At 38.6% G+C, this 27693-nt stretch overlaps 2 protein-coding genes across 2 annotated transcripts; one reads left to right on the top strand and one right to left on the bottom strand.

Annotated features, from left to right (window-relative positions):
• Positions 1-4593: 4593 nt before the first annotated feature.
• On the bottom strand, positions 4594-6343 carry LOC106441397. The gene is made up of 3 exons (XM_013883219.1): positions 5783-6343; positions 5139-5672; positions 4594-4797 (listed from the first exon to the last, which is right to left on the bottom strand). Exons 1-3 carry the CDS (start codon positions 6341-6343, stop codon positions 4594-4596), a joined length of 1299 nt encoding a protein of 432 aa, XP_013738673.1.
• Positions 6344-19912: 13569 nt separating this feature from the next.
• On the top strand, positions 19913-25886 carry LOC106443057 (protein FEZ-like). The gene is made up of 3 exons (XM_013884664.3): positions 19913-22215; positions 22331-22635; positions 24741-25886. Exons 1-3 carry the CDS (start codon positions 22029-22031, stop codon positions 25497-25499), a joined length of 1251 nt encoding a protein of 416 aa, XP_013740118.1. The 5' UTR covers positions 19913-22028; the 3' UTR covers positions 25500-25886.
• Positions 25887-27693: the final 1807 nt, after the last annotated feature.

The raw sequence follows: 27693 nt of genomic DNA, 5'->3' as shown, positions 1-27693 counted from the left end.
ATAGATCTATAAGGAAAAGGGAAACTAGGGTTTCTCTCTCTCTAGCCGCCGACTCTCTCTCTCTCTCTAAATATGAGCCGGTTATAAACGGAGCCGGTTATAAACGGAGCCGGTTATAAACATCCACAATATATGATTTATAACAAAAAGTAAAGGTACCGTTTCAAAAAAAAAAGATGCCTCGCACGAACGGGACAGGCAGATCAACACTTTAAAGCTTAATGCCAAAAAAAAAAGAACGATAACATATGCATAAAAAAAATCCAAATGATTAAATGTCATATCATCCATGATCCATCTATGGTTGCAAAAACGATACATGTCTCGTTAGTGACAAATAGTTGGGACATAACAGCAAACTTCGTATCTACGTTAAATCGTTATCTTCCTTAATCAAACTCAGTCTCATTCATGCATGTCTTCTTCTTTTTTTGTTGTCAATGTTGAATTCTTATTCAAACGTTCGAAGCCAAAAGACTTAGGTTCCAACAATAAAGAAAAATGCTACCAATAGGTGCGATAGAAGAAAAAACTTCCAAAACAAAAAGAAGTAATAAGCAAAACCATGACGATCGCAGTATAGTTAACGCCACACCATGCATGTCTTCGTTTAGTATATTTCCACCGTGCAGTTAGACTTCTCTTTATTTCTTTCAAACTAGGTTAATCATATGTCTATCTGTTTTTCTTCACAAGAAATTCACTTAACAACCTATATAAGTCTTGTTAGAATATATTGACCACCATTTAATTTAGTTGATAGTAACATTTATAAGTCTATGCCTTTCTACTAAGGTTATAAAAACTAATTTCATGTAAATTCTATTTGCCTTGTCACTTAGCAGCTAGTGTTTTATATTACCAGACTCCGGAAACCAATAATTTACTATTTGACGGTCGTGAACGATCAATTAATTGACGGTACTTGTACATACACACCCTTAAAGAAATCAAATTTTAATTTTATTAAAAGCAAGGAAACGTTGAGAAATTCTATACTTTGGTATTCGGTATTTAAAAAATCATCAAGAACTTCGAGTAAATTTGACTTTTGCCTTATAAATGCTACACGCACCTTGTTAATGTTAATGATTTAATTAACCGCGTACCCGATAATATTAGTATAACGTATATCACCTACTTTTGTACTTCAGAACTAAGATTAATTACTCCTGAAGTCTTTTTATTTATTTTAATTTCACTTCGAACTTTGGAGATTTGTTTATCGAAGAAAAAATTATATGGAGGCAGCATATGTAATCGTATTATTAATTTACATATACATTTATAGCGTGGGTTTATTTTAATCACATAGATTTTGACCCCTTATTGAATTCAGTTCAGTTTTAATTTTTACTAAAAGTGTTGGTACAAGCAAGCTAGTACTCTATATAAAAGAGAAGGTGAGTTGACAAAAAAAAAAAAAAAAAAAAAAAAAAAAAAGAGAAGGCCATTGCTATCGGGACTGAGCATTTTTTTTTTTTTTATGAAATTTAAAATTTATTGATTAAGGTAAAAGAATAGACAATTACAATGGAAAGTAAAAAACTATAAGCTACAAGCTATACACAAGAAAATGCTTGTAATAGACCTATGTGTAATCGAAAACCTCAAACCAGCGTTGCATCAGCCCAACTAACTTATGGTCCGGTTTGTATCGTAGAGAACTGATTCGGTTTCGTATGACCTTGTCAATGATTTGGATAGCTTGCTCTGTTGTGTGATAACCTTTCTGATGTCTCTGGTCGTTCCTCTCCTTCCACATGTAATAGATGCATGTCTAAAACACCATTTGGACAAGTATCTTGTCCATGTTGCTAAGAGTGTTTCTAGTAACAAACTGCAAAGTGAGACTCCAGTCAGGATTGATCCTTCTACCACATAACCGGCCTGCAAGTCTGTTCCAAACAGTGAAGGTAAAGGGACAAGCAAAAAAGATATGGTCCCTCGACTCATCCCTTTCTCCACACATCAAGCAAATTTGCTGTATACCCCAAGCCCTCATACGCACTCCAATTGATAAGCGATTCTTTATTGCCAGCCATACAATAAAAGAGTATCTAGGAACGCCCTGTTAAAACCATACACTCTTGCTCCAAATTACCTTATCCTTTTTCACCCGTATTTGATCCTAGGTTTTACTCGATGAGAAGTGTGATTCATAGGTGTTCTCCGCATGCTTCCATAGCACCACGTCTCTGCCATGCTCGTCAAGAGGTACCCTTTCATTCTGGATACAGTCATGAAGAGCATGACAATGCCTACTTCTATGCCCCCTGATGTTACATCGCTGACGCATAACTGCTTCACTAACTCGAGCGGTTCTCGCAACTCCAAGATAGTACGTACCCACATCACCCGTAATGTCCAAGAGTCTCCCCATCTTTAGCCAGTCATCATACCAAAAAAAATGCAGTGTGACCATCATTAATCTCAAACCGGATGAATGGATATGCCAACGTTCTCAATTTTAGAAGCTTCCTCCAGATCCAAGATCCCTTCCCATCCTCCCTTACTTCCCAAAACGAATTCTGACGCAACAAGTAGCGCTGAATCCAAGAGACCCAAAGAGAGTCAGAGTTCGAAAAAATCCCCCATATTAAGCTTAGCGCAAATACTTTTGATGAATCTCGCAACTTCTGGATGCCAAGACCGCCATCTTCTTTAGGACAACAGAGATCCTCCCATGCCACCTTAGCTTTGTGCGTCTGCGTTGGAGAACCAGACCACAAAAAGCGCTACACATGCTTTCAATTGTATCCAAACAAGCTTTCGGTAGAATAAAAGCTTGACTCCAGAAGTTGACAATACTTGTAATGACTGACCTGATCAACTGTAGCCTCCCCACATAAGACAAATACTTGTTTCTCCAAAATAACATTCTGCCTCTGACCTTGTCTATCAATGGCTCGTAGTCTTGCTTTGTTAAAAGCTTTGGTAGTAAGTGGCATACCCAAATACTTGACTGGCAAACTTCCCACTTTGATCCCCAAACGCACAGCTTCACCCAACAAGGGGTTTATATTCTGACCCGTAGCAAATATGGATGACTTAGAGGCGTTGATATGAAGACCAGAGATTGTTGCAAACTGCTCCATCACCCTCATAACTCCTCTCATCGAACCAACAGAACCATCAGTGAAAACTAGAATGTCATCGGTGAAGCACAAATGAGAGAGTCTCACTTCTTTACATTGAGGATGATAACCAAACTGATGTTCTTCCGCGGCTTTGTTTAACATCTTAGAGAGGACATTATTCAAGATAACGTAGAGGTATGGTGACAAAGAGCATTCTTGTCAGATACCCCTAGCACTTGTACAGAATCCTTCCAGATTGCCGTTCACAGAGACAGAGAAAGCAGCCGTTGAGATACAGACCTTGATCTAGAGAATAAACTGCAGAGGGAGTCCCATAGCTTGCAAAACAGAAGTAATGAAAGACCATTTAATGGTATCAAAGGCTTTCGAGATGTCAAACTTCACTGTTGATCTGTTGGAGTTGGAGGTCCTATGGTATCCATTTACCAATTCTGAAGCAAGGAGGACATTTTCGAGCAGTAGACGCACCTTAATAAATGCAGTTTGATTAACTTCTATGGCCTCTGGCAAAATTGTCTTGAGCCGACGAGCAAGGACTTTAGAAATGACCTTGTATAGTAAGTTACAACAGGCAATTGGTCGATAATAATTCATGGTCTGCGCTTCCACCAATTTTGGTATGAGGGATAGGATTGTTGCGTTGATACCAGTGGGTAAGAAGCTGAATAAAAAGAAAGATTGCACCGCGATGATAAACTCCTTTCCAACAATTGTCCAAGCAGCAATAAAAAAAATTACTTAGTAAAACCGTCGGCCCAGAGACCTTATCATTAGGTAAAGCATGCAATGCAGATATAATTTCCTTTTCAGACACCAGAGCTACAAGGCCAGCAGCAGAATCCGACGAGCATCTATAGGTTAACAGTTCCTGCAGCAAGGGGCATGGGTCTTCAACCGTTCCTTGCTCCTTAGTTTGGAGGAATCTCTGAAACTCCAGAACTGCCTCTCTCTTGATATCTGTGAGTTTAGTAAGTTTTGTTCCTGCCTCTGTAACGAGAAAATAGATTGTGTTCCTCGATGATCTAGTCTGCACTGCCCCATGGAAAAAAACTGTATTATGATCCCCTGCTCCAAGCCATCTAATACAGGATTTCTATCAGAAAAACTTCTCCTCAATACTAGCCAGCTTATTCCACCGATCAGACGATGTAGCTGTTGCAGCAACATTTACCGGATTCGGGTCCTGCAGTACCAAGTTTTGGCAGCGACACATCTCCTCAAAAGCTTATTTAGTTCTTGCAGGAAGATCCCCATAATGCGTTTTATTAAGCAAACACATATCATACTTTAAGAGCTTTAATTTAGCATGAAATCTGCTCAAAGCTGTACAGGAGTGATGTATAGGTTGAGTGGAGTCCCAAACTCTCTTCACCGTGGGAAGGAAGTCTTGATGCTCAGTGAGGTAATTGAAGAATCTGAATGGTTTCCTCGCCTCGTTCACTACACCAGAGAGATGCACCACACATCTTGCATGATCTGATATCCCCCTGCCTCAAAACGACAAGATGATCAGAAACGTCCGTAACCAGGGTCCATTTATGAGAGCTCGATCCAGTATCTTGCCAATAGGGCCTGCTTCCTGATTATTCCACAATGTAAATATCACTCCTGAATGCGTAAGATCAGTTCGAATGCAGTCCCCTACAGCCTCCTGAAACTGCGTCATTCCTATCTGCTTGAACTTGTTAAGCATCCCCTGGAGTGTTCACCAGAAGAAAGAGTCGCATTAAAATCACCAGCCACTATCCAAGGCATGTCTAGGTGGCTGTAAGCAGCCTGAGTTCCCCGCAGTTCCAGCCAAAGACGTCTTCTTTCCACTTCACAATTGGATGCATATATATACCGCTGAACATATGAACTGCTCCTGCGTCTCGGGGATCTGAACTGCTCAGGTAATGACCTGTGCACTACTATGAAGCTTAGTGACCACAACCTTGTCAGACCAGCAAAACCAGACGCGCCCTAAAGGATTGAATTCATAGTTTGACATAGCTGCCCAACCAAGTAAAGCCGCTTCCAAAGAATCAGCACAATTACCTTATTGTACCCTAGTTTCAAACAGACATCCAAACATAAACTTCTCAGCTTGTACCTATCTACGAAGCTCTCTGTGTTTGCGCGGCGAGTTGAACCCCCACATATTCCAGATGAAGAACAAGTCTTTCTTGTGTTGGTCTGATTCTTACCCTTAAGGTCCTTAGCACGAGCTGGGATCTGCTTACTCAACTTAAAACTTGTACCAGTACGGAACCGAGCGGTCTTAGTTGAGTCTTTTGCCTTCAAAGCTACATATTTTGCAACCAGTTCACCCTCTTCAATATCCAAGCCTACATTTTCATCTTCCCCCTTCTCAGCACTAACATCCTCTTCCATCTCATCATTATTTTCCTCCTCCTGCCTTTCTAGAGCTAGTACACTGAACTTCGAAGGAGAGACTACAACATCACTCTCCTGGTCCTCTCCAACTGAACTCCTCTTCTCAACAATGTCAGATCTACCCACCAAAGCCCACTCTTCCTTCCTCTGCTCAGAACTTACTGAAGTCGATGCATCCCCAACCTCAAACGCTTCCTTTGGATATCACCAACAACATTGCTTCCAAACGTAAGTGGTAACCCCTCAAGTTCGTCTAATAACTCTTGGACCACATTACGCTTCGTACTCTGAAGATCGTTTCTCACTGAACCATCACCATTTATAACCACATCTGAATCCCCCTTATCTACCGCAACCTCCTTACCCTTCTGCATCACTGAGATCTTCTTTGATTGGCAGTTAGAGACTAAATGACCCCATCCATTACAGATGTTACACTTAGGTGGCAACCAGGGATATAAGACCTCAATCATCACCGTCCTTCCATCTCGGTCCAGACAGCTGATTTTCTCCACCAGAGGTTTATTAAGATCCACCTCTACGAGAACACGAGCTGCATCCAACCTGGTACACTTCTCTGTGTGCGGATGTAACTTAACAAAATTTCCTGCTGCTCGACTTAAACATTTCAGAGCCTTATGTGAGAACAAAAGACTCGGTACACCCTTAAGATCAATCCAAATCGGCATGGCAGAGAGGTCCGGGGGATCAAGAGCAGTTTCTGGAGACCACTCGTTAACCACCAATGGGATGTCTGCAATATGCCAATAACGCCTCTGAGTCACTCTTACACACATCTGAGGGTTCTCAATTCGGAACAAGACTGTTGTCTTATCAAGAAACTGCACGTCGATTTTGCTTCCCATCTTCGGAGAAGACCAGATCCGATTCACTGTAGTATGGATGGAACCAACATGGGTGTGTCTCCAATGAAGTAACCAACCACGTAGCACCTCCATAGTGGGTTAGGTTCTACAAGAATCTCGTCGGGTATCTGAATCGAGACTACGTCGTCAACAGCTTCGGAGGGAGGAAGCGGTTCCCCCACTGGTGTTTTCTGCCAAGGAGATCCCGATCCGGGGAGAGGGGGTTTCTCCGCAGTCGAAACCACCACGCCTTGGTCCGTCGTCTCAGACAGGGGAGAGTCGCCGTTCTTGTCGCCTTCGCCATCGCCTAGGTCAGCCGCCATTCTTAGATATTTAATTCGGACTGAGCATTTTATCCGTTAAATTTGATTCGATTCTTTATTCGTTTCGATTCGATCCGAAAAATTCGGATAACTGTACGCCTCCGAAGTAAAGTAAACATTAAAAATCAATATCCGTTAAAAGCGAAGCAAATCACAAATACTAAAAAAATTAGAGGCGGATATCTGATATGCTCCAGCTTATATACATATAGATGTATATCTATAACTAAATATAGAGTTTTAAATGCATAATCTTATACAATTATAATTTAACATATAATTTAAGAGAAAGTATAAAATCTTTAACGAAAACTACAATTTTTCTAAAAATATTTGTTTTATAAGATTTTTTTATTAATTTTAAAAATTCATAAAACACATAGTTTCATTAATTTTTAGTTTATCTTTTGTATTATGTAACTTTTATTTTAAGAAAAAACAAATTTGTGTAATGTTTGGTAGATTTACTTGTATTGTACAAAGTGGATAAAACCGTAAACATCCGTGAATATTCGCAAATACCTATAAATTTTCTGAATATCCGTATTTTTTCGAATCAAAGCAAATCGAAAAATCAGATATCCGTGAAGTACGAAGCAAATCATAGATACTAAAAAATATGTTACTATCCGATCCGTGCCCACCCCTAATTGTTATACTTTTAGACCTTTAGATAGTTTATTTGGTCACGTGACTGGATGCATAGAGGATTAGTTACATTTTACTGCCGATAGTAGTAAATTTATGCATTGGGATTAGTGTAAACTGGTTTCATGTAATCTAGTTCAATAATTAACAAAAACACATCCAATTTCTTTGTATCCTTTGTAAAGTTTTGTGAATTTTTTCAAAGATAAAAAATAAGAAATACAAAGATTATTTTTAAATATATGCTAAATATCTTTTTGATAACTGATACGACTTTATCTTTATTTTCTCTTAAATTGTAGTAGCACGTATGTATATCATCAGTAGGGACAGAAAATGACAATCTTTCAACTCTACTGAAATAATTCACGTTCTCATGATAAAAATTTAAACAAGTATGAACATAATCAGGTCATCTCGATGAGTCGTGGACCAAAACTCATAAATTTCTATGTTGGAAAGGTTCGTCCCATCTCTTTACAAGTGGAATCAGAACTACAGAATCCTAGAAAACAAAACATATGAAGAGTCCTAAAAAGCCTTTCATTCACTTGGTAGACCATATTTGTTGGCATTGTTGCATTTGACTTGATCATTTTTTGGTGTTTGGACCAAATAGATGAGACCTTGTTACGGAGTATGACTCATCGAAGATATATATGGTACTTGCACAACACAAGATTGTGCGAAGAAATGTCTATATATCTTTTTTGCCAACGTTGTGAATTTCATATAAAATATGAGAAGCGTTTGTAAACTTTACGAAAATTTAAAACTAGATGGGCTCACCTTGGCAAAAATAATAAAACAAGGTGAAGCCCTTAGAAAACAAGGTGGTGCATATATCTGTAGATGTGATTCATACATTAACTAATTATTAATGCATGACAAATCAAACATTCGGGGTAGAAGAACAATCAATGCTTTGTGTATCTTTGTTTGAGCGGCGCATACAAGTTTTGTAGCTTTTGCTAGACATGGAGAATTACGAGAACCAAGACTACATATAAAATGCTGATTATGAAAGATCTGGTAGTTTGTGTGTGTGTTTTCTGTATGAAGATTGTGATCATGGTTTGTACTCATATTCGTAGAAACCACTGGAATAAGACGATGTACACGTGTGCCAGAGCTATCTATATTGCGGGATGACACATAGTTAAAATTTATATCAATTGAAAACTTACCTTACCTTAAAGATAATTTGCTTATGAAAAGGTATATGTAATTTTTAATAGACATCCCATCTGTCATGTCCACGATTCTGGATAGGATCGTCCGGACGGACTGCGGTGCGTGGAAATGCACCAGTATAGTCATATGACCCAAAGACAAGCGTGTCATAGCCTGGAAGTAAGGTTAAGGGCATCAGGAAGCTAAGGCATAGCTAATCCAAGAAGGAGACAAGCTCAAAGGAGCTGGACAAGCGAGCTGGTAGCTGGACAAGATCCAGGTGAACCTCGATGAAGTGAGTGATCAGAATGGATCATGGGAAAACTAAGTCTAGGTCTGGAAATTGACCAAGGGACTTAGAAGGATTGAAGAAGATAAAGGAAACAAGCTGGACACAGTGTATAACAGTTGGGCGATGCAGTGAGCAAGCTCGACCAGCTAGGTGAAGTGTAGTGCAGCTCAGTGTAGCTCACTGAAGAGTGTGTCAGCTCCCTGAGCTAGATGGACTAGCTCACTCAGCTGGGACAGCTGGGGATCAGCTCAACTCAGCTGGACTGAGTGTTCAAGTCATGGGCAGTTGGGCCGGGTCTGGACAGTGGCCGGGCCATGTGGGTGACCCGTGTGTGCCGATGGGCTGGTGGGCTCTTGGGATTGAGCCAGGGGCATGGGCAATCAGTCTGGGCCTTGTTTGGCCTTGTCCAGGAGTGGATTGGCAGTTCCAGGGCGTGTGGTAACTGCCAGAGGCGAAAGGGTGTGATCTGGACCATTGATTTAAATCAATGGCCAGGATTGAAACCGAAGGGATGGAATGGTTAAAAAGTAACCACCAAAAAGTAACCACCCCTTCTTCTATAAAAGGCAGGCAAGTCCGTGCCTTTGCAGGCACACCAGGGGCTTCCTTCTACACCCTGAAACACAAAGAAAACCAGAGAAAAAGAGAGAGAGAGTCGGATTGCTCCATCCAAGATCAAGAGTGGTGTGAAGGCAGCAAAGAGGCAGTTTTGTGGGCAATCACAAGGGGAGTTGAGAACGACCCTTTGATGGTGATTGATCATGGATGATCATGTCCTAGGCTTCCTCTGTGCCCTGGGAACACACTCAAATGGTCAGGAGGGAAGGGAGAAGGCCGGACTCCACTCTCAATGGCATGAACAGCCTTAAGGGCAGATGTGTGTAGAAAGGCAGTTTCATGGGCACTGAAGGGGGAAGTGATGGACGACCCTGTGAGGATGTTTGATCATGGATGATCACATCCTGGGCTTCCTCTGTGTCTTGGGAACACACGCAGATAACCAGGAGAGAAGGGAGAAGGCCAGACTCCACTCTTACAGGCCAAGACAGCCTTGAAGGCGGATGCAGTGTAGAAACTGGTTTCATGGAAGTTCCATGGATGGGAAGTTGGTGCGACCCTTGAATAGATCTTATCAATACTGGAGGTATGTGATAGGACAATGATGGAGGCGTGCCCTGGAGGAGCATGACCGTCCATGATAAGGGAAGGCACATGATCTAATCAGATCATGTATAAGGTAACCGGTTTTATGATTACCTTTTGAATTACAATTCTGTTGACTGTGGAATTGATCATGGCCAAGTATGGTACGTCCTTGAGGAATATATATATTATGAATGATTATGGTGTAGTCTGTTGGATCAGACTTGATGACACTGAACCATGGCTTGGCCGGTTCAGAAGAACCCTCCATGGCCTTGGTTTGGCAGCTAAGTCCGGATCTCCTACTTCCTGATGGATTTATGGCGATCTGACTTTGGAATCCTCTTAGTGGTGAATTATCATGGTATTTGGGGATTTTTATCTAATTGATTTCGAGATGGTCAAGGTGGCCGGTGGGGCTGTTCTAGGTCAAGATCTATAGGATCGAGATCGGTTCTGGGAAATCCGATTGGACCATTCTCTTAGTTATGATTTATCATGAATTGTCATGAATTTTAATTGATTTTTGGATCACATTTGAAATCGGCCAGATTTGGGTTTAATGAGAAAATGATCGGTTAGTTTTGGAACCAGCCATGCAATGATAGATCCTTGTGTTAGGTTATCGGATCATATGCTTGTGTATTGTGAAATGTTTGTCACTTATGATTATTGATCATAAGGAATGTTAGTTATCAACCTTGGGTTGGTAAGCTATGTGCAAAGCATTGGCTATGTTTTTGGAGCAGGTTTGCTTGCGGTCGAAATTGCACCTGAGGGCATATTGGGGTCAGATCCTTTTTTAGGATATCTGATCATATGTTTGTGTGCTGGAACATATTGTCACTTATGATATTGATCATAAGGAATTGCTGGTTATCAACCTTGGTGTTGGTAAGGCAGGCCGTGTGTGATCTGATCATGGGTAAGGATGGACGACCTGATCCTTGGATGATGGATCAAGGTGTCTGATCTGATTGATCAAAGGATGCACCGGTGGTAAGAGCAACACTAATCAGGTTCAGTGGGACATGGTTCCATGACTGATTAGGAAGTGTGAAGACTCATCAGTTCTGAGTCATGTGGGGTGGTTGGTTGATTGACTCAGGATCTGATGGGCATTGTTAGTCCATGAGCTGGACTTGGTATCATAAGTTGATAAGGCAAAAAGGATGTGGGACAGTGCATGAGCCGGTAAGGGCCAGATGCATGTCCTTAGCTGTTTGAAGACTTCTCAAGGGTTACTTATGTCTGTGGGGATGGTTGGCTGAATGACTAAGTACCCAAGAGAAGAGTTTATGAAGGTATAAGGGAGTTGGACGAGTGGACGGGGAGCTGGGCAAGGCTACCTCGCAGCTCGATCAGCTGGTTTATGAGTTCATTCAGCTAGTGTAGCTGGGCCGATGAGCTAACAAGCTCCGTGGATGTGGCAAAGGTATGATCTAGCAATGTTGCATAGATCTAGATAGAATGGTTAAGTAGATATTATTCCGCTGCGTATGTGTTGTATTGATCTAGCTAGGGAATGACTAAGGTAGTCTTGAGCTAGGATCTGAGTTAGCCCTCGCCAATGGGCGATATTTTAAATAAAGGGCAAAATTTTTAGAGGTTCGGTCTGGGTATGGACTGAGCGACGTGAGGCATCGACCGCGGCCTAGTCGGCCGGGATCGGGTCTTACAAGTTGGTATCAGAGCATGCTTGATCCTGTTACGGACAGTGCTCAAAGATGTTGAGTTCCAAACCGAAATTATTTCTGAAAACTGAGATGACTTGGAACCTTAGTTGTGGTGAGCCAAGTGAGAGTTGAGGTAAGTTTGGGTTTCATGCTTGTGAACGGGGAAGTTCCAAGATGAGCCGGCTTAGCCAAGATACACTCTTCCACGGCAAGACCCTGAAAACATAAAGGTTAGTTTATCTAGTTATTTGGGAATAATGGACGGATTGGATGATGGAGCAATGCAAGATCTTTGTATGGACGACCTGGACAAAGGAAGTAACATGGACCAGAGAGTGGCTTAGGTTGAAAGAAACGTGCAGCACTCTCTTGGAGGTAAATGTTATCCCTTGGTGGCCGTTCAAAACAAGTGAGCATATGCAATGTTCATGTTAGTCTAAGGGAGACGCTACATGGCTAGTACATGAGTGGGCTTGTGATCAGATGGATCAGCTTGGACTCAGTGTAAGTCAAGGTAGGATTCCTTAAGATTGAATGAATGGAATGGATCAATTCCAAGAGGAATTGGAAACACGATGTTAAGTATCTTAGTATGATGAGGATTGAGGTATACTATAAACACTTTTGTGAATGGTATGGGACGTTCACAAATGTGTGATGCTTTGGAGAATGGTATGGGACATTTTCCAAATGTGTGATCAAACCGAGATCCTACTCATCTAAGTACTTAATGATTGTGGTGATCTTGGATAGGCCGATGCCTATAGATCTGGTTGTGGTGATCTTGGATAGGCCGATGCCTATAGATCTGATTGTGGTGATCTTGGATAGGCCGATGCCTATAGATCTGATTGTGGTGATCTTGGATAGGCCGATGCCTATAGATCTGATTGTGGTGATCTTGGATAGGCCGATGCCTATAGATCTGATTATGGTGATCTTGGATAGGCCGATGCCTATAGATCTGATTGTGGTGATCTTGGATAGGCCGATGCCTATAGATCTGATTGTGGTCCCCCTCAAGTATCATGAAGTGATCTTGGGCATGGACTGGTTGGGAAAGTATCGGGCAACTCTAGATTGTCACCTGGGAAGGGTGCAACTTGAGAACGAGTTTGGACCCCGATTAAGTACCAAGGAATCAAGCCAACCTCTTGTAGTTTGGTGGTTTCAGCAGTCCAATAGAACGGATGCTTGGAAATGGTTGTGAGGCCTTTTGGCTACCATTTACACTGATGAGGTTGTAGGGGCCTGTGACCCGGAGGGTATACCGTTGGTTCGGGAATTTCAGGATGTGTTTGGGGCACTACAGGGCATTCCCCCTGATAGGGCTGGCCCATTCATCATTGAATTGGAACCTGGAACGGCCCCATTATCTAAAAGTCCATATAGAATGGCACCAGCTCAGATGGCAGAGCTGAAGAAGCAACTTGAGGAGTTGCTTGAGAAGGGGTTCATATGCCCTAGTGTATTGCCTTGGGGAGCACCAGTTCTTTTTGTGAAACAGAAAGATGGTAGCTTCAGGCTGTGTATTGATTGAGACGGTTGAGTCCCTGAGTGGACCAGAACCGTAATATGATCAAGTCCGGTAAGGGACGAGGATCAGGACACGACCTACTCGGAGATGGACCTATGGTCGGAATGCACGGTCGAGTCCTTGAGTGGACCAGGACCGGAATATGATCACGTCCTAAATGGACCAGGATCGAAATATGACAAAGTCCAGTGATGGACAGAAGTAAAGATAAGGCGGTTAGTCTAGTAGGGACTAAGATCGCAATATGGCCAAGCTGGAAAAGGCTGTGGTCGGTTAAGGGATGATCCAGTACGATTAGGCTGTGATCATGAACCCTTGGTGTCTGTAAGACATAAGGAAACAAAACAATCTGTTAGGACTTGTGGTACAACAAGCGGCCTAAAGATTGGAACGAGTTCATTAAGACTTGACTGATACATTGAGTGGCTTGGAGATTGGGTAAATCTACTAAGACTCGGGTATGCAGTAAGTTCTTAGGGACTGAAGATGATCTAGTCATGGACTAGGGTCAGAGAGTAAGAGACTTGGTGTCTACTAGGACCCCAACCTGGAGAGTTGGGTCAGTGACACAAGTCATGTCTTTGTATGGGTGCTTGATGGACCACTTGATAAGATTTTGGGTTAAATATCTATCAAGTGGGGGAGACTTGTTGTGTATATGATGACCAGGACGTGGTCAGTGAGAAGGAACAAGGTGGGAGATGCAACGAACTGGTTAGAAAGAACCAATCGAGCATGCTCCATGTTCCGGGTACAAAGGAGTTTGTATGGAACCTTTGTCATGAGACAAGAGGTTAACACCACTGGATTCGAGGACGAATCCTTCGTAAGTGGGGGAGACTTGTCATGTCCACGATTCTGGATAGGATCGTCCGGACGGACTGCGGTGCGTGGAAATGCACCAGTATGGTCATATGACCCAAAGACAAGCGTGTCATAGCCTGGAAGTAAGGTTAAGGGCATCAGGAAGCTAAGGCATAGCTAATCCAAGAAGGAGACAAGCTCAAAGGAGCTGGACAAGCGAGCTGGTAGCTGGACAAGATCCAGGTGAAGCTCGATGAAGTGAGTGATCAGAATGGATCATGGGAAAACTAAGTCTAGGTCTGGAAATTGACCAAGGGACTTAGAAGGATTGAAGAAGATAAAGGAAACAAGCTGGACACAGTGTATAACAGCTGGGCGATGCAGTAAGCAAGCTCGACCAGCTAGGTGAAGTGTAGTGCAGCTCAGTGTAGCTCACTGAAGAGTGTGTCAGCTCCCTGAGCTAGATGGACTAGCTCACTCAGCTGGGACAGCTGGGGATCAGCTCAACTCAGCTGGACTGAGTGTTCAAGTCATGGGCAGTTGGGCCGGGTCTGGACAGTGGCCGGGCCATGTGGGTGACCCGTGTGTGCCGATGGGCTGGTGGGCTCTTGGGATTGAGCCAGGGGCGTGGGCAATCAGTCTGGGCCTTGTTTGGCCTTGTCCAGGAGTGGATTGGCAGTTCCAGGGCGTGTGGTAACTGCCAGAGGAGAAAGGGTGTGATCTGGACCATTGATTTAAATCAATGGCCAGGATTGAAACCGAAGGGATGGAATGGTTAAAAAGTAACCACCAAAAAGTAACCACCCCTTCTTCTATAAAAGGCAGGCAAGTCCGTGCCTTTGCAGGCACACCAGGGGCTTCCTTCTACACCCTGAAACACAAAGAAAACCAGAGAAAAAGAGAGAGAGATTCGGATTGCTCCATCCAAGATCAAGACTGGTGTGAAGGCAGCAAAGAGGCAGTTTTGTGGGCAATCACAAGGGGAGTTGAGAACGACCCTTTGATGGTGATTGATCATGGATGATCATGTCCTAGGCTTCCTCTGTGCCCTGGGAACACACTCAAATGGTCAGGAGGGAAGGGAGAAGGCCGGACTCCACTCTCAATGGCATGAACAGCCTTAAGGGCATATGTGTGTAGAAAGGCAGTTTCATGGGCACTGAAGGGGGAAATGATGGACGACCCTGTGAGGATGTTTGATCATGGATGATCACATCCTGGGCTTCCTCTGTGTCTTGGGAACACACGCAGATAATCAGGAGAGAAGGGAGAAGGCCAGACTCCACTCTTACAGGCCAAGACAGCCTTGAAGGCGGATGCAGTGTAGAAACTGGTTTCATGGAAGTTCCATGGATGGGAAGTTGGTGCGACCCTTGAATAGATCTTATCAATACTGGAGGTATGTGATAGGACAATGATGGAGGCGTGCCCTGGAGGAGCATGGCCGTCCATGATAAGGGAAGGCACATGATCTAATCAGATCATGTATAAGGTAACCGGTTTTATGATTACCTTTTGAATTACAATTCTGTTGGCTGTGGAATTGATCATGGCCAAGTATGGCACGTCCTTGAGGAATATATATATTATGAATGATTATGGTGTAGTCTGTTGGATCAGACTTGATGACACTAAACCACGGCCTTGGCCGGTTAGGAGAAATCCTCCATGGCCTTGGTTTGGAAGGTATGATCGGATCTCATAGTTCCTGAAGGACTTGAGGGGATCTGATGATTGATTCTTCTTAGTGGGTATTTATAATGAATTATCATGAATCCTAATGAGTTTTTAGGGATTGATTTAGAGATGGTCCCTCGGGCCGGTTTGGTTGATCTTGGCCGAGATCTAGGGGCTGGAGGCCGGTTCTGGGAAATCCGATTGGACCATTCTCTTAGTTATGATTTATCATGAATTGTCATGAATTTTAATTGATTTTTGGATCACATTTGAAATCGGCCAGATTTGGGTTTAATGAGAAAATGATCGGTTAGTTATGGAACCAGCCATGCAATGATAGATCCTTGTGTTAGGTTATCGGATCATATGCTTGTGTATTGTGAAATGTTTGTCACTTATGATTATTGATCATAAGGAATGTTAGTTATCAACCTTGGGTTGGTAAGCTATGTGCAAAGCATTGGCTATGTTTTTGGAGCAGGTTTGCTTGCGGTCGAAATTGCACCTGAGGGCATATTGGGGTCAGATCCTTGTGTTAGGATATCTGATCATATGTTTGTGTGCTGGAACATATTGTCACTTATGATATTAATCATAAGGAATTGCTGGTTATCAACCTTGGTGTTGGTAAGGCAGGCCGTGTGTGATCTGATCATGGGTAAGGATGGACGACCTGATCCTTGGATGATGGATCAAGGTGTCTGATCTGATTGATCAAAGGATGCACCGGTGGTAAGAGCAACACTAATCAGGTTCAGTGGGACATGGTTCCATGACTGATTAGGAAGTGTGAAGACTCATCAGTTCTGAGTCATGTGGGGGTGGTTGGTTGATTGACTCAGGATCTGATGGGCATTGTTAGTCCATGAGCTGGACTTGGTATCATAAGTTGATAAGGCAAAAAGGATGTGGGACAGTGCATGAGCCGGTAAGGGCCAGATGCATGTCCTTAGCTGTTTGAAGACTTCTCAAGGGTTACTTATGTCTGTGGGGATGGTTGGCTGAATGACTAAGTACCCAAGAGAAGAGTTTATGAAGGTATAAGGGAGTTGGACGAGTGGACGGGGAGCTGGGCAAGGCTACCTCGCAGCTCGATCAGCTGGTTTATGAGTTCATTCAGCTAGTGTAGCTGGGCCGATGAGCTAACAAGCTCCGTGGATGTGGCAAAGGTATGATCTAGCAATGTTGTATAGATCTAGATAGAATGGTTAAGTAGATATTATTCCGCTGCGTATGTGTTGTATTGATCTAGCTAGGGAATGACTAAGGTAGTCTTGAGCTAGGATCTGAGTTAGCCCTCGCCAATGGGCGATATTTTAAATAAAGGGCAAAATTTTTAGAGGTTCGGTCTGGGTATGGACTGAGCGACGTGAGGCATCGACCGCGGCCTAGTCGGCCGGGATCGGGTCTTACACCATCCTTTCTTGCTGATTCCGGTGACCGCTCGCGAGATCTGCTCCGGCGTCGTCCGGCGCGTTCGCGCGCGTCCGGCCGCCGGAGGCTTCCCTCCTCCTTGCTCTGTTTTCCACTTTGCTTCCCGGTCACTCCCCTCCGCTGTTGCTTTGTTCCGGGTTCTGGTCAAGCGTCTCTTGCTGATTCCGGTGACCGCTCGCGAGATTCGTCGGAGTTTGCTATCGATTCAGCTTGTGTTGGAGTCAAGACGCGGTGGTGTGTAGTGGATTTGGCCGTGGAGTCTGTTTTTTTTTTCGTGGCTGAGAGAGAGGATTGTGTTTTCTGAATTTCTTTTAAATTACGAACCCGCACTTTACTGTGTTAGTAAGTACTGTCGTGTCTACAAGTATAATTTAAGGGGTCAAAGAGATGTTTCACTTTGCGAGACCATTTCTAGTGTTTGAGAGGATCGAAAGGAGATAGATGTTAATTCTGGAGCTTTTGCTTCAGTGATGGTCGATTGCCGCTGATTTGCTCGTGTTAATGTTGGATTTGGAGTGGTTTTTATCTAGTTACCGGCTGTTGAATAAGATGTAGTCGGAAAGCTTTCTTAGGCTTTGCCTTAGGGTGATGGTATGTTGGTGCGTATGAGGCGCGTGGAGAACTCTTTCAAGGTCCAATGGCGAGACTTAGTTAGGATTGAAGGGTGTTTACAGCGACGGTTAAAGATTCTAACCTCTTTTAGTTCAGTTATATGTATTGGTGATGTTCGTGTGCTTCTAGTCCTCCTTGTTACTTCTTTCTACTGGTGTTAGTAGTTGATGAGGTCTCGCTAGGTAAGTTCATCTTCGAGTGCATGGTTGAGCATTCCTTGCTGAAGCTTGGTTTTCACTCTTCTGCCTTTTGTCTCCTTTTTCTTGGTTATATATTAGCTTTAAGAGTGTGTGTTATGTTTATCTTTTAGCTCCGGGTGGTATTTGTTACCTCGCCGGCTCTTGGCTTCGGATGGTACTTGTTACCTTGCCGACTTTTGGCTTCAGACATTGTCGTTATTGTATGCGTGTAACCGAATGTTTGATATAATCTTAATCTACTAGATGACAAAAAAAGAAAAGGTATATGTAAAACAGTAGAAGCAAAAGAGTAATATTTAGTTTACAGGTTTATGAATAAGACAGTGGATTCAGTCTTTTCTTCTGAATATAGTTCCACTGTGAAAGAATTTTAACTGATCTTTTCTGCTGAGTAATTTCAATCCGAGAGCCTTCTTATTTTGTTTTTCTTTCATTTTTGTTGCAAACTGAATATTTACTTTGGTACCATCTTTTTATTTCAACAATTGTTTTTCTTTCATTTTTGTTGCAAACGGAATATTTACTTTGGTACAATCTTTTTATTTCAACAATAGTGATTTCGTATCCCTTATATATATATTAAAAAGAATCATTCGCAATAAATGTATTCACACACACATTGACACGTATCAGTCTCATAATCATTTCAACTTTAGATTGATTACGTGTCATTCTCACAGTCATTTAATAATTAATGTGTTTACACATTAATTTTCTTAACTCTATCGCAAAATATTTAATGTGTCACACACTAGTTTTTTTAATCATTTCATTTTTAGTTTTTGTATTTTTAACCTCTGTATTAGTGAATTGAAGTTCTCTTCGGGCAAGTACTGAATAATATCATTATTGAAACAATTAAATTACAAAATCATTAAGATTCACGTCAACTAAAATGCCGGAATGAGAATGTTTTTAGAAATTGATAGTTTCGTATATTGCTGTACTTGGTCATGGTTGAGGTTTATGCACACGAAAGCAACAAACAATTGTCATTGGTTATGAATTAAGAAAACTGAGGTGAAAGCGCCACACACAAAGTTGAATCTTTAGTTGAGCCAAGTATTCTTTTTTTTATAGAGTTTTCATATCAAATCAAGAACTATAAACATAATCAGATTTTTAGAAAAAAAAAACAGAAATCATAAAAAGCTTTAAAAAAAGAAAACTCGCAAAATCAATTGAAAAACATAATTCATATACCGAGTGAAGAGATCACATTATTTTTGACACAACTCTAACCCATTTCACTTGAATCTATCGTGTTTATAACATATTTACCAAGAACTTTCATAAGAAAGTATACGTTATTGGTTATAGACTACGTCGATTTTTAACGTGTCCAACAATATTGACACGACGCTCAACCATTTTTATTGGTGTTCTTATAATATGGTCCAATAATTATGTATTTAAAATAAGCCTAACATATTAGTTTTACATTGATTTATTTTCTTTATATTTATAGAAGAAAATAAGTCTGGGAAAAATATTTGGATCCGAAGAACCGAACCGAACTTGATTTGAAAGTAATACTAAACACAAATTAAAACTGATTAAGTACTGAAATGGATCTAAAATTTTAATATCAGAATAAATATACCCGAATCCGCTCCAAACTGAAATATTTTGGATACCGAAAATATCTAAAACACAATTATATACTTAAATATATTAGTTTTTTAAAATTTTATATTTATTAGATATTCATTAACATGTAAATATCTAAAATAACAAAATATGTTCAAAATACTGAAAATATTTTTTTTCTCCATCTAAATACTTAAATTGAACTATTTTTATGTAAATTTAAATATTTAGTCTTAAATTATTCAAATTTTTATGTTTTACATTATTTTTATTTTTCGGATTTTGAGGATTAAGTATATTTGAATTTTTGTTAAAAAATTACATAATTAAAATAGGTACGCGAACTCGAACCCGAACCGAAATGATTCGAACCAAATTCAAACCGACATTTGTAAATATCTAATCATATTTAAATTTATAACTCTAAAAATTAAAATCCGAATAAATCAACTGAATATAACTGATATCTAAATGTTTATCCTTGAATATTGTAATAAGATATCGTAAAATAAATAATCTAATCAATTATTTTATTCTATGCACTGCGCACACTAATACCAAGGAATATCGTAATACGCAATATCGCGACTAAGTTTGAACTTTGAAAGTTAGAGAAATACTTATTTCTTTCTGAACCAAATGAATAGACTTGAATTAAAAAATTTGCGTAAAGTAATTAAAGTCGAACCCTTCAACTAATTCATTGGCCTATGAGTCAAACTTAAGACTTGTCCGTTGGAAAATCCGAAACGATGAAGTTACCAAAAAGGTAAAGCGAACACGATCGTTCAGACAGTGGTCAAATCAAATTTAGGGTGTTAATTGTAAATTACAGTAACGTCGTCGCCCCATTGGCCATTAAAACGTAGCCATCTGTTTAATTTTGTAATTTTCTGACATTGGTCAGTGGGAATAGAAACTGTGAAGAGGAATGGAATAGAAACTCGGATTCTGAGAATCGTTTTTAATTTTGTTAGTATAATCTTAATTAGAAACCTGAAGGCAATTATTTTAGTGCGTACGACTGAATTTAATTTCGAATTTTTTGTAGTGGCAGCTGAACAAAAATTAGGTTCACCTTACAGATGAAATTTAAATTCACCTTGAAAGTGAATTTTTAAATTCATCTCTTCTTTTATTACCGATCAAAATATAACATAGATTAATAATAAAATATATTATTTTTAAAAAAAAAATTCAAAAAAATTAATGAAGCTCATTTTAATGACTCTAACGCCACTAACTAAACTCTAAATCTTAAATTCTAAACCCTAAACTTTAAATCTAAATCTTAAACCCTAAATTCTAGACCCAAACTCTAAACCTAAACACAAACCCTATATCTTAAACCCAAATCCTAAACTTTAAACCGAAACCGTAAATTCTAAACCCAAACCCTACACCTTAAACTCAAACCCTAGATCCTAAACCCAAACCTAGACTCTAAACCCAAATCTTAAACTCTAAAGAAACAACATCAACATTAACTCAAACCTTTAGAATATAGGATTTGGGTTCAGGGTTTACGATTTGAGTTTAGGATGTAGGGATTAGGTTTTGATATATGGTTTGAGTTTAGAGTCTATGATTTGGGTTTGGGATATATGGTTTGGGTTTACGGTTTACGGTTTGGGTTTAGGGTTTAGAATTTGGGTTTAGGATATATGATTTGGGTTTAAGGTTTACGGTTTGGGTTTAAGGTTTAGGATTTAGGATTTAGATTTAGGGTTTAGTTAGTGGCTTTAGTATCATTAAAATTGATGTTATTTTTTTTAATTATTTTGAGATTTTTTTAAATAAAATTAATCTATTTTATTATTAATCTATGTAACATTTTGATTGGTAATAAAAAGATATGTGAATTTAAATTTTCACCCCTAAGTCTTGTTTGTGGCAGCTGGCCTCGATCGACCCTTGTTTCCTTTATTAATTAGAAGACTTCAAACCGAAGCTACACTATTAGACTCCAGTGGTCTTTAATAATTTCTTGTGTTCATTCATATATAGTAAGTACATGCATTCAAACACAAATGACTACCCACAATTGAGGCAACGAAAAATACAAAAATACAAAAATTTCATGCACATCCTTGTCTGTCTATGCTGCATGCACACTGTGTACAGTACACGTTGTGTATATATGCGTACATGCTATCCTGATCATTCTTGATGTAATGAAATGTAGAAATACAGATAATATATGTAAATATGTAGAAATACAGATGATATATAGTATAGTACGTTTTTATTTTATATATTTGCGTGTGCTTGTCCTAGTGTTTATAACCTTTTTCCCTGAGCTCAATTTTTTTAAAAAATTGTCTTCTAAAGTAAAACGAAGCCTTCAAACAAATTTTCTTGGGACATTAATTCAAAAAAAAAATAACTTTACTATTAAAAATCTCAGCTGAAATGGCGGCTGATCCTTCGGGTTCAGACCCCTCGCAAGGAAGCATATATTGATTCCAACTTAAGATAAACCACTTCACTTCTCTTCCACCTCTTTCAACCAGACTCAATCTTTTTCCACTTAGGGTTTCTTTCTAAACTCCTTTTATTTTAGGGTTTTAGGGAAAATGGGAGAGAGAAACGTTGATGGTGATCAGAAAATGGAGGAAGTATTGTTGCCCGGATTTAGGTTTCATCCAACCGACGAAGAGCTTGTAAGCTTCTACCTCAAGCGGAAGGTTCAACACCATCCTCTCTCCATTGAACTCATAAGACAACTCGATATCTACAAATACGACCCCTGGGATCTTCCAAGTATATATAATTTTTCATACTTTATATCTCATATTCGTTGCTTACAAATAATATAAGTAACTGATGTCTAACCAAATATGTTTGTTATTGTTGCTGTTTTGAATTAATATATTAGGGTTTGCAATGACGGGTGAAAAGGAATGGTATTTTTACTGTCCGAGGGACAGGAAGTATAGGAATAGCTCGAGGCCGAACCGAGTGACTGGAGCTGGTTTCTGGAAAGCCACGGGAACAGACAGGCCGATATACTCGTCGGAAGGAAACAAATGCATAGGTCTAAAGAAGTCACTGGTGTTCTACCAAGGAAGAGCTGCGAAAGGAGTTAAGACTGATTGGATGATGCATGAGTTTCGTTTGCCTTCTATCTCGGAGCCAACTCCTTCTTCTAAGAGGTTCTTCGATTCGCCTGTCTCTCCAAACGTAAGTTCGGGTTAATTCAATGATTTGTCTAGATTTAATTTATTTGGAAATAGAAACATATATGGTTAAAAAGTTATGCGGACGGCTATACGTACAAATTTAATTATTAAGATCGAAGATCTGGTTAGAAGGTTTTGAGGATAATTGTTATGTGTAAATAATGTATATCTTGAATTTGGTGCATTTTTCGCAAAGTAGCTAGTGAGTTGAACTATATATCTCTCTTTAACATTAATAAAGCAAATATATTTTTCAAGATTGTTTATTGACAAATACTAGAGATGTGAATATATGGATTTTATATTTTAGGGACTCGTTTCTTTTTTTTTCCCCTACCTTTTCCCCTTTGATTGTAAGCTTAAACTATTGTGTGTTTTCCGTGTCTACTATAATCTATTTCTAATAACAATAAGGTTTTTATGAAACATTTTCTTAAAATTACAACTCATATGCAAATAATCAAAAGTATCTTATAATTTATGATAAATATGAAAAAGCCAGCTAAGCTCATTAAATAAATAGACTGTGGATGCTTATGCCTTAAATACTACTAGACTTTGAGCGCGCGGATTTATTTTCGTTTTGTAATTTTAAATATTTATAAATGTTTAATTATTTTTCACAATTTATATATGTGTGACCTTGTTCATTTAGTATCAAATTTTGATAGTGTAAGCTAATGTTACATACATTACTTCTTATTCGGTTTATCATCCGCATGGATCATATATATATTATATTTTTTTGTATTTATATTAGTATGGTTTTTCCAAAACCAAAGACTTTTTGGTAAATAATTTAATATTAGATTTTTGCAAATGAATATGTATGATAGCTAGATAGATGAGAAAAACTACATTTTAATATTTATACTATACCACTTATTCTACAAAAAACAAATATAACATGAATATATATATGTATAACATATTTATATTATCTATTTAAATTGTTTTATGATAATAAAAAAACATAGTAACCAAGCACAATGAAAATCACCTTAATGAAAATAACGGGCCGTAACTTTCTTAGATCAATAACCGATTTTAACACCCTACAACATATGGTTTTGTCATTACTTATAGATCAATAGTATGTGAAAGAAAAAAAAAAATTGCAAAATGCTTATAGTTTTCATTGGCGAGAACCATATCAAGAGTCTCTCTTGATTTGATAAAAAAAAAAAAAAGAGTCTCTCTTGTTTTGTTTCTGGGAATGCAGTAGTTTGACTTGAGATCACCATCAAGTTTTAAATGGTTTGACGTTCGAGAAGTATAAAACGTGAAGTGGGAAACAATTTTTACGTTACTTTTTCGGAATATGAATAGGTTATCGTTCTAGGAATGGTATACTGTATATATATATTGTTGGTGCAGGAAATAAGAGAGAAGAAATCTAAACTAAATATTTGAAAGCTTGATTTGCAAGTTGTAGAATAAGAATAAACTTTACATATAAGATTATACTAAAGCGTGATTTAAAAGTTTGAAATCTTTGTGGTTAATATGATAGCTATAATTTAGGTTTTTGTTAAGGCAAGATATTAAGACGGTGAATATATAGGAATATTATGTGTACATATTTACATTTTGACTAAAATAAATAGAATGATTTGCAAGATTTACAATAGTAATATCATAAATATCTGTAAACACTTTATAACATAGAATATACCAACTGTGATTTGCAAGTTGATATATTTTTTTGGCATCGATTTGCAAGTTGATATCTTCTTTGTTAATATAAGTTATTTGATAGAATTTTAAAATTTCAATTTTAAATATTATCCGGTTTACTGATACTTTAGATCAAACCGTGTTATATAAGTTATTAAACCGAGCTTTGTTGTAAGGTTCAAACAACGATAATAGTACCACAAATCTAATGTAATGGGCTTTTAATGTTCATGGTTAAATTCGTGTAAGCTTTTTAGTTAGACTAAAAGTATAGAGATAAGGTCAGTGGCATTTTTAATTATTGAAGAAAACTTATGGATAAGTACTATTTGTACTTCAGTTTTAATAGTTTAGATGACTCTTATTGTTAATATAGTTTATGCAACACGATGTTTGTTACTAATACAAAATTTATATGGATCACTACAGGACTCGTGGGCTATATGCAGAATCTTCAAAAAGTCAAACACAACGACCCTAAAAGCTCTCTCTCACTCCTTTGTTTCCTCGTTACCATCAGACACAAGCATCGACACAATGTCCAACCAAAAGCCATCAAACACATCACACTTTTCTTCAGACCTCAAAACTAGCTCTCACTTCCAGTTTCACCATGAGAACACGAACAAAATTCCCAAAACTAGTAGTAGTACAACTCCTCTTGCTGCCTCTATAAGTCCATTCTCTTACTTGGATTTCACTTCCTACGAGCCCACCAACGATTTCAATCCGGTTTCATGTTTAGACCAACAATACCTCACAAATCTCTTTCTTGCTCCACAAGAAATACAAGCTCAGTTTCCAAGGCTCGCCTCGTCTAATGAATTCCCCTCGTTTCTCCTAAACATGCCATCATCATATTCGAGCTTCTTGGGAGAATGCACCGGCAAGATCGACCTCAGTGCGGTGTTGGCCCAAGAGCAGTGTCCTGATCTTGTAAGCCTACCACAAGAGTATCAAGAAAAGGGACTCGAAGGAAATGGGGAAATGAGGAACATGCATAGTTTCAATGAAGATCTTCATAGTCACTGTGCCACACTCAGGTTTGGTGATATTGCCTCAACAGTTGAAGAGAAACACCCTCACCATTATGAAGACGTGAAACATAACATGACATTGTTGGAGAGTTATTATTCTTCTTTGCCATCCGTTAATGGAGATTTGCCAGCTTGTTTCTCCACAACTTGATGGATTTGGATAGATTTTCATGTCTTTGTCTTCTTGGTTTTGTTTTTGTAAGCCAGGTTGTTCCTCTTGTAGGCTCTCTTTCACTAATGCAAGGAAAATTCATTTATGCTTCGTTGACTGTTTGCACAAGTCAGTTTAGGCTAGCTTGACTTGAGTGAAGATGACATAGACTAAACCAACCTAAATTAAAGAGAGAAACCATTAAAAAAACATTTTAGTTTGATTGCAGTGCCAGAAAGAAAATATTTTCTAGAGCTGATAAAGTCAGAAGTACCACCATAATATACGAGATTGTCACTGAAATATTCAAAAAGGTTTTTAGAATATAGTTATAGAATGAAGTTAAGAAATTCAAGTGCGAGTAAAATTTCTATTTCATTTTTCAATATGTTAAGCTTGTCAATAGGTTATGTACACTTCAGTGATCTAATTTATATATGTGAAACACTTTACAAAGACTAAGTAACTCAAAATGTCATTGTCAGCAGCATTCACGAAAATTTCACCATTCCTTATTTTGTGTGCTCATAACTTCACTAGCTGTATAGGAACGTTGGGTAGTAAATTTCATGAGTTGATGAACTTAATTTTGACCTGATCGAAATTCAACATTTCACCGTGTAAAAATGTATGTAATCCAAGGCCAAAAACAAAGAGGAAGAAGAAAAAAACATAAAACGCTTAAGCTACACGAGAATCAAAGTCCAGAGAACCAGAGTAGATTAAAAAAAAAAAAAAGGAGTAGATTCACATACGTATTACACTCTGAAAAGATGGGTGATTGTTGTTTACACATCATGCATCGAAAGGAGACGTGGAGTCTCGACGATGCGGTGTTGGTTCGATTTGGTGGCGTAGTTGTTAGACAAGACGCTACACCATTTTCGCAGGCTTTTCTCCTTAGGGCTTTTACGACGGAGACTATAAGAGCTTTTAAAGCCCAATTATATGGGCTTTGGTGTTATAATTACTATCAAGCCCAAACAAATATAGTCAGTTCATGTTTTTCTTTCTTCATCAATAAACCAATTCTATTTACTGTACGGATTTTCTGACTCAAAAGGTGAATATTTAGTTTAATGTTTGATGTTTGCTGACTCAAATACATAACATCTTTTGAAAATAATAATTACAAAAAAATGATGTAAATGTTTACTAAATATTCACCGTTTAAGTCAGAAAATCTGTTCATATAATATTTTGTTAACGTCATGTGTTTATATTAATTTCATATTGGTTTAAATTTATACTGCCTCCGTTCCCGAAAGTAAGATGTTTTAGATTTTTTAGTTGTTCCACAAAGATAGATTTTCTATATGTTTAAGGTACTTTTTAATACTTTTAAGAAACATTAAATACAAATATTTGAATTGACTAAATTTCATTGGTGAAAAATTATTGGAAAGTGTATAATAAAGTAAAAGAAAAATTAAATTATAAAAATTTATTGAATTCTTAATAAGCGTGAACATTTTAGAAAATTTTACTTTCGGGAACAGAGGGAGTAAAAAATAACTACAAAATGATTGAAAACTCTAAAACATATACTCCCTCCGTTTTGAATTAGACGTCGTTTTAGAGCAAAATTTTTGTTTCAAAATTAGTGTCGTTTTATGATTTCAATGCAAATTTTATTGACTTTTTATTCTAATCTATTTTTCTATTGGTTGAAATCTGGTTAGATGTATTGATAATGATGTTTTTATCTAGTAAATAGATAAACTTAAATGTTTTATTAATCTGTGTGTCGAAGTCTAGAACGACAAGTAAAATGAAACGGATGGAGTATATTTTTGAAACATTAAAACGACATTTAATCCAAAGTTAAATGTTTTGAGAACACACGTATTGTATTCTTGACATTCTTTTGGTTGGGCGTTATTCTGTTTGTTGTGCTTTTCATTTTAATACTCTCGTTGTGAATCTGAGTTCGTGAAAACATCATATTTTCTTGTGTTTATATCGTCAATGTGGTCTAAGTTTTTGGAGATACCAGATTCTTCTTTCTATTACTTTTTTTTTGCAAATTTGAACATCGGCGACGTAAAAAGATACCAGATTTTAGATTGATCTTTGTACAATCTATCCTTCATTAATATGAATTTTACAGTTTAGCTAAAAAAAACTTTGGCAACGTAAACATATGACAAGGATTCAATACACCACACATTAAGTGAGGGATAGTGGCCAATTG

Source organism: Brassica napus, chromosome C5 (genome assembly GCF_020379485.1).
Source record: "Brassica napus cultivar Da-Ae chromosome C5, Da-Ae, whole genome shotgun sequence".
NCBI classification, from domain to species: Eukaryota; Viridiplantae; Streptophyta; class Magnoliopsida; order Brassicales; family Brassicaceae; genus Brassica; species Brassica napus.
This window is presented reverse-complemented; position numbering and strand designations above follow the sequence as displayed.

Bases quoted from the DNA above. Each gene is read 5' to 3' on its own strand.
- LOC106441397 (XM_013883219.1), bottom strand. From the start codon at position 6,343: ATGGGAAGCAAAATCGACGTGCAGTTTCTTGATAAGACAACAGTCTTG. The intron at 5,673-5,782 runs GTGAGAAACGAT...TGATATCCAAAG, and splicing joins TTATAAATGGTGATGGTTCA to GAAGCGTTTGAGGTTGGGGA. The intron at 4,798-5,138 runs GTAATTGTGCTG...TGAACACTCCAG, and splicing joins TGAAACTAGGGTACAATAAG to GGGATGCTTAACAAGTTCAA.
- LOC106443057 (XM_013884664.3), top strand. From the start codon at position 22,029: ATGGGAGAGAGAAACGTTGATGGTGATCAGAAAATGGAGGAAGTATTG. The intron at 22,216-22,330 runs GTATATATAATT...TTAATATATTAG, and splicing joins CGACCCCTGGGATCTTCCAA to GGTTTGCAATGACGGGTGAA. The intron at 22,636-24,740 runs GTAAGTTCGGGT...GGATCACTACAG, and splicing joins ATTCGCCTGTCTCTCCAAAC to GACTCGTGGGCTATATGCAG.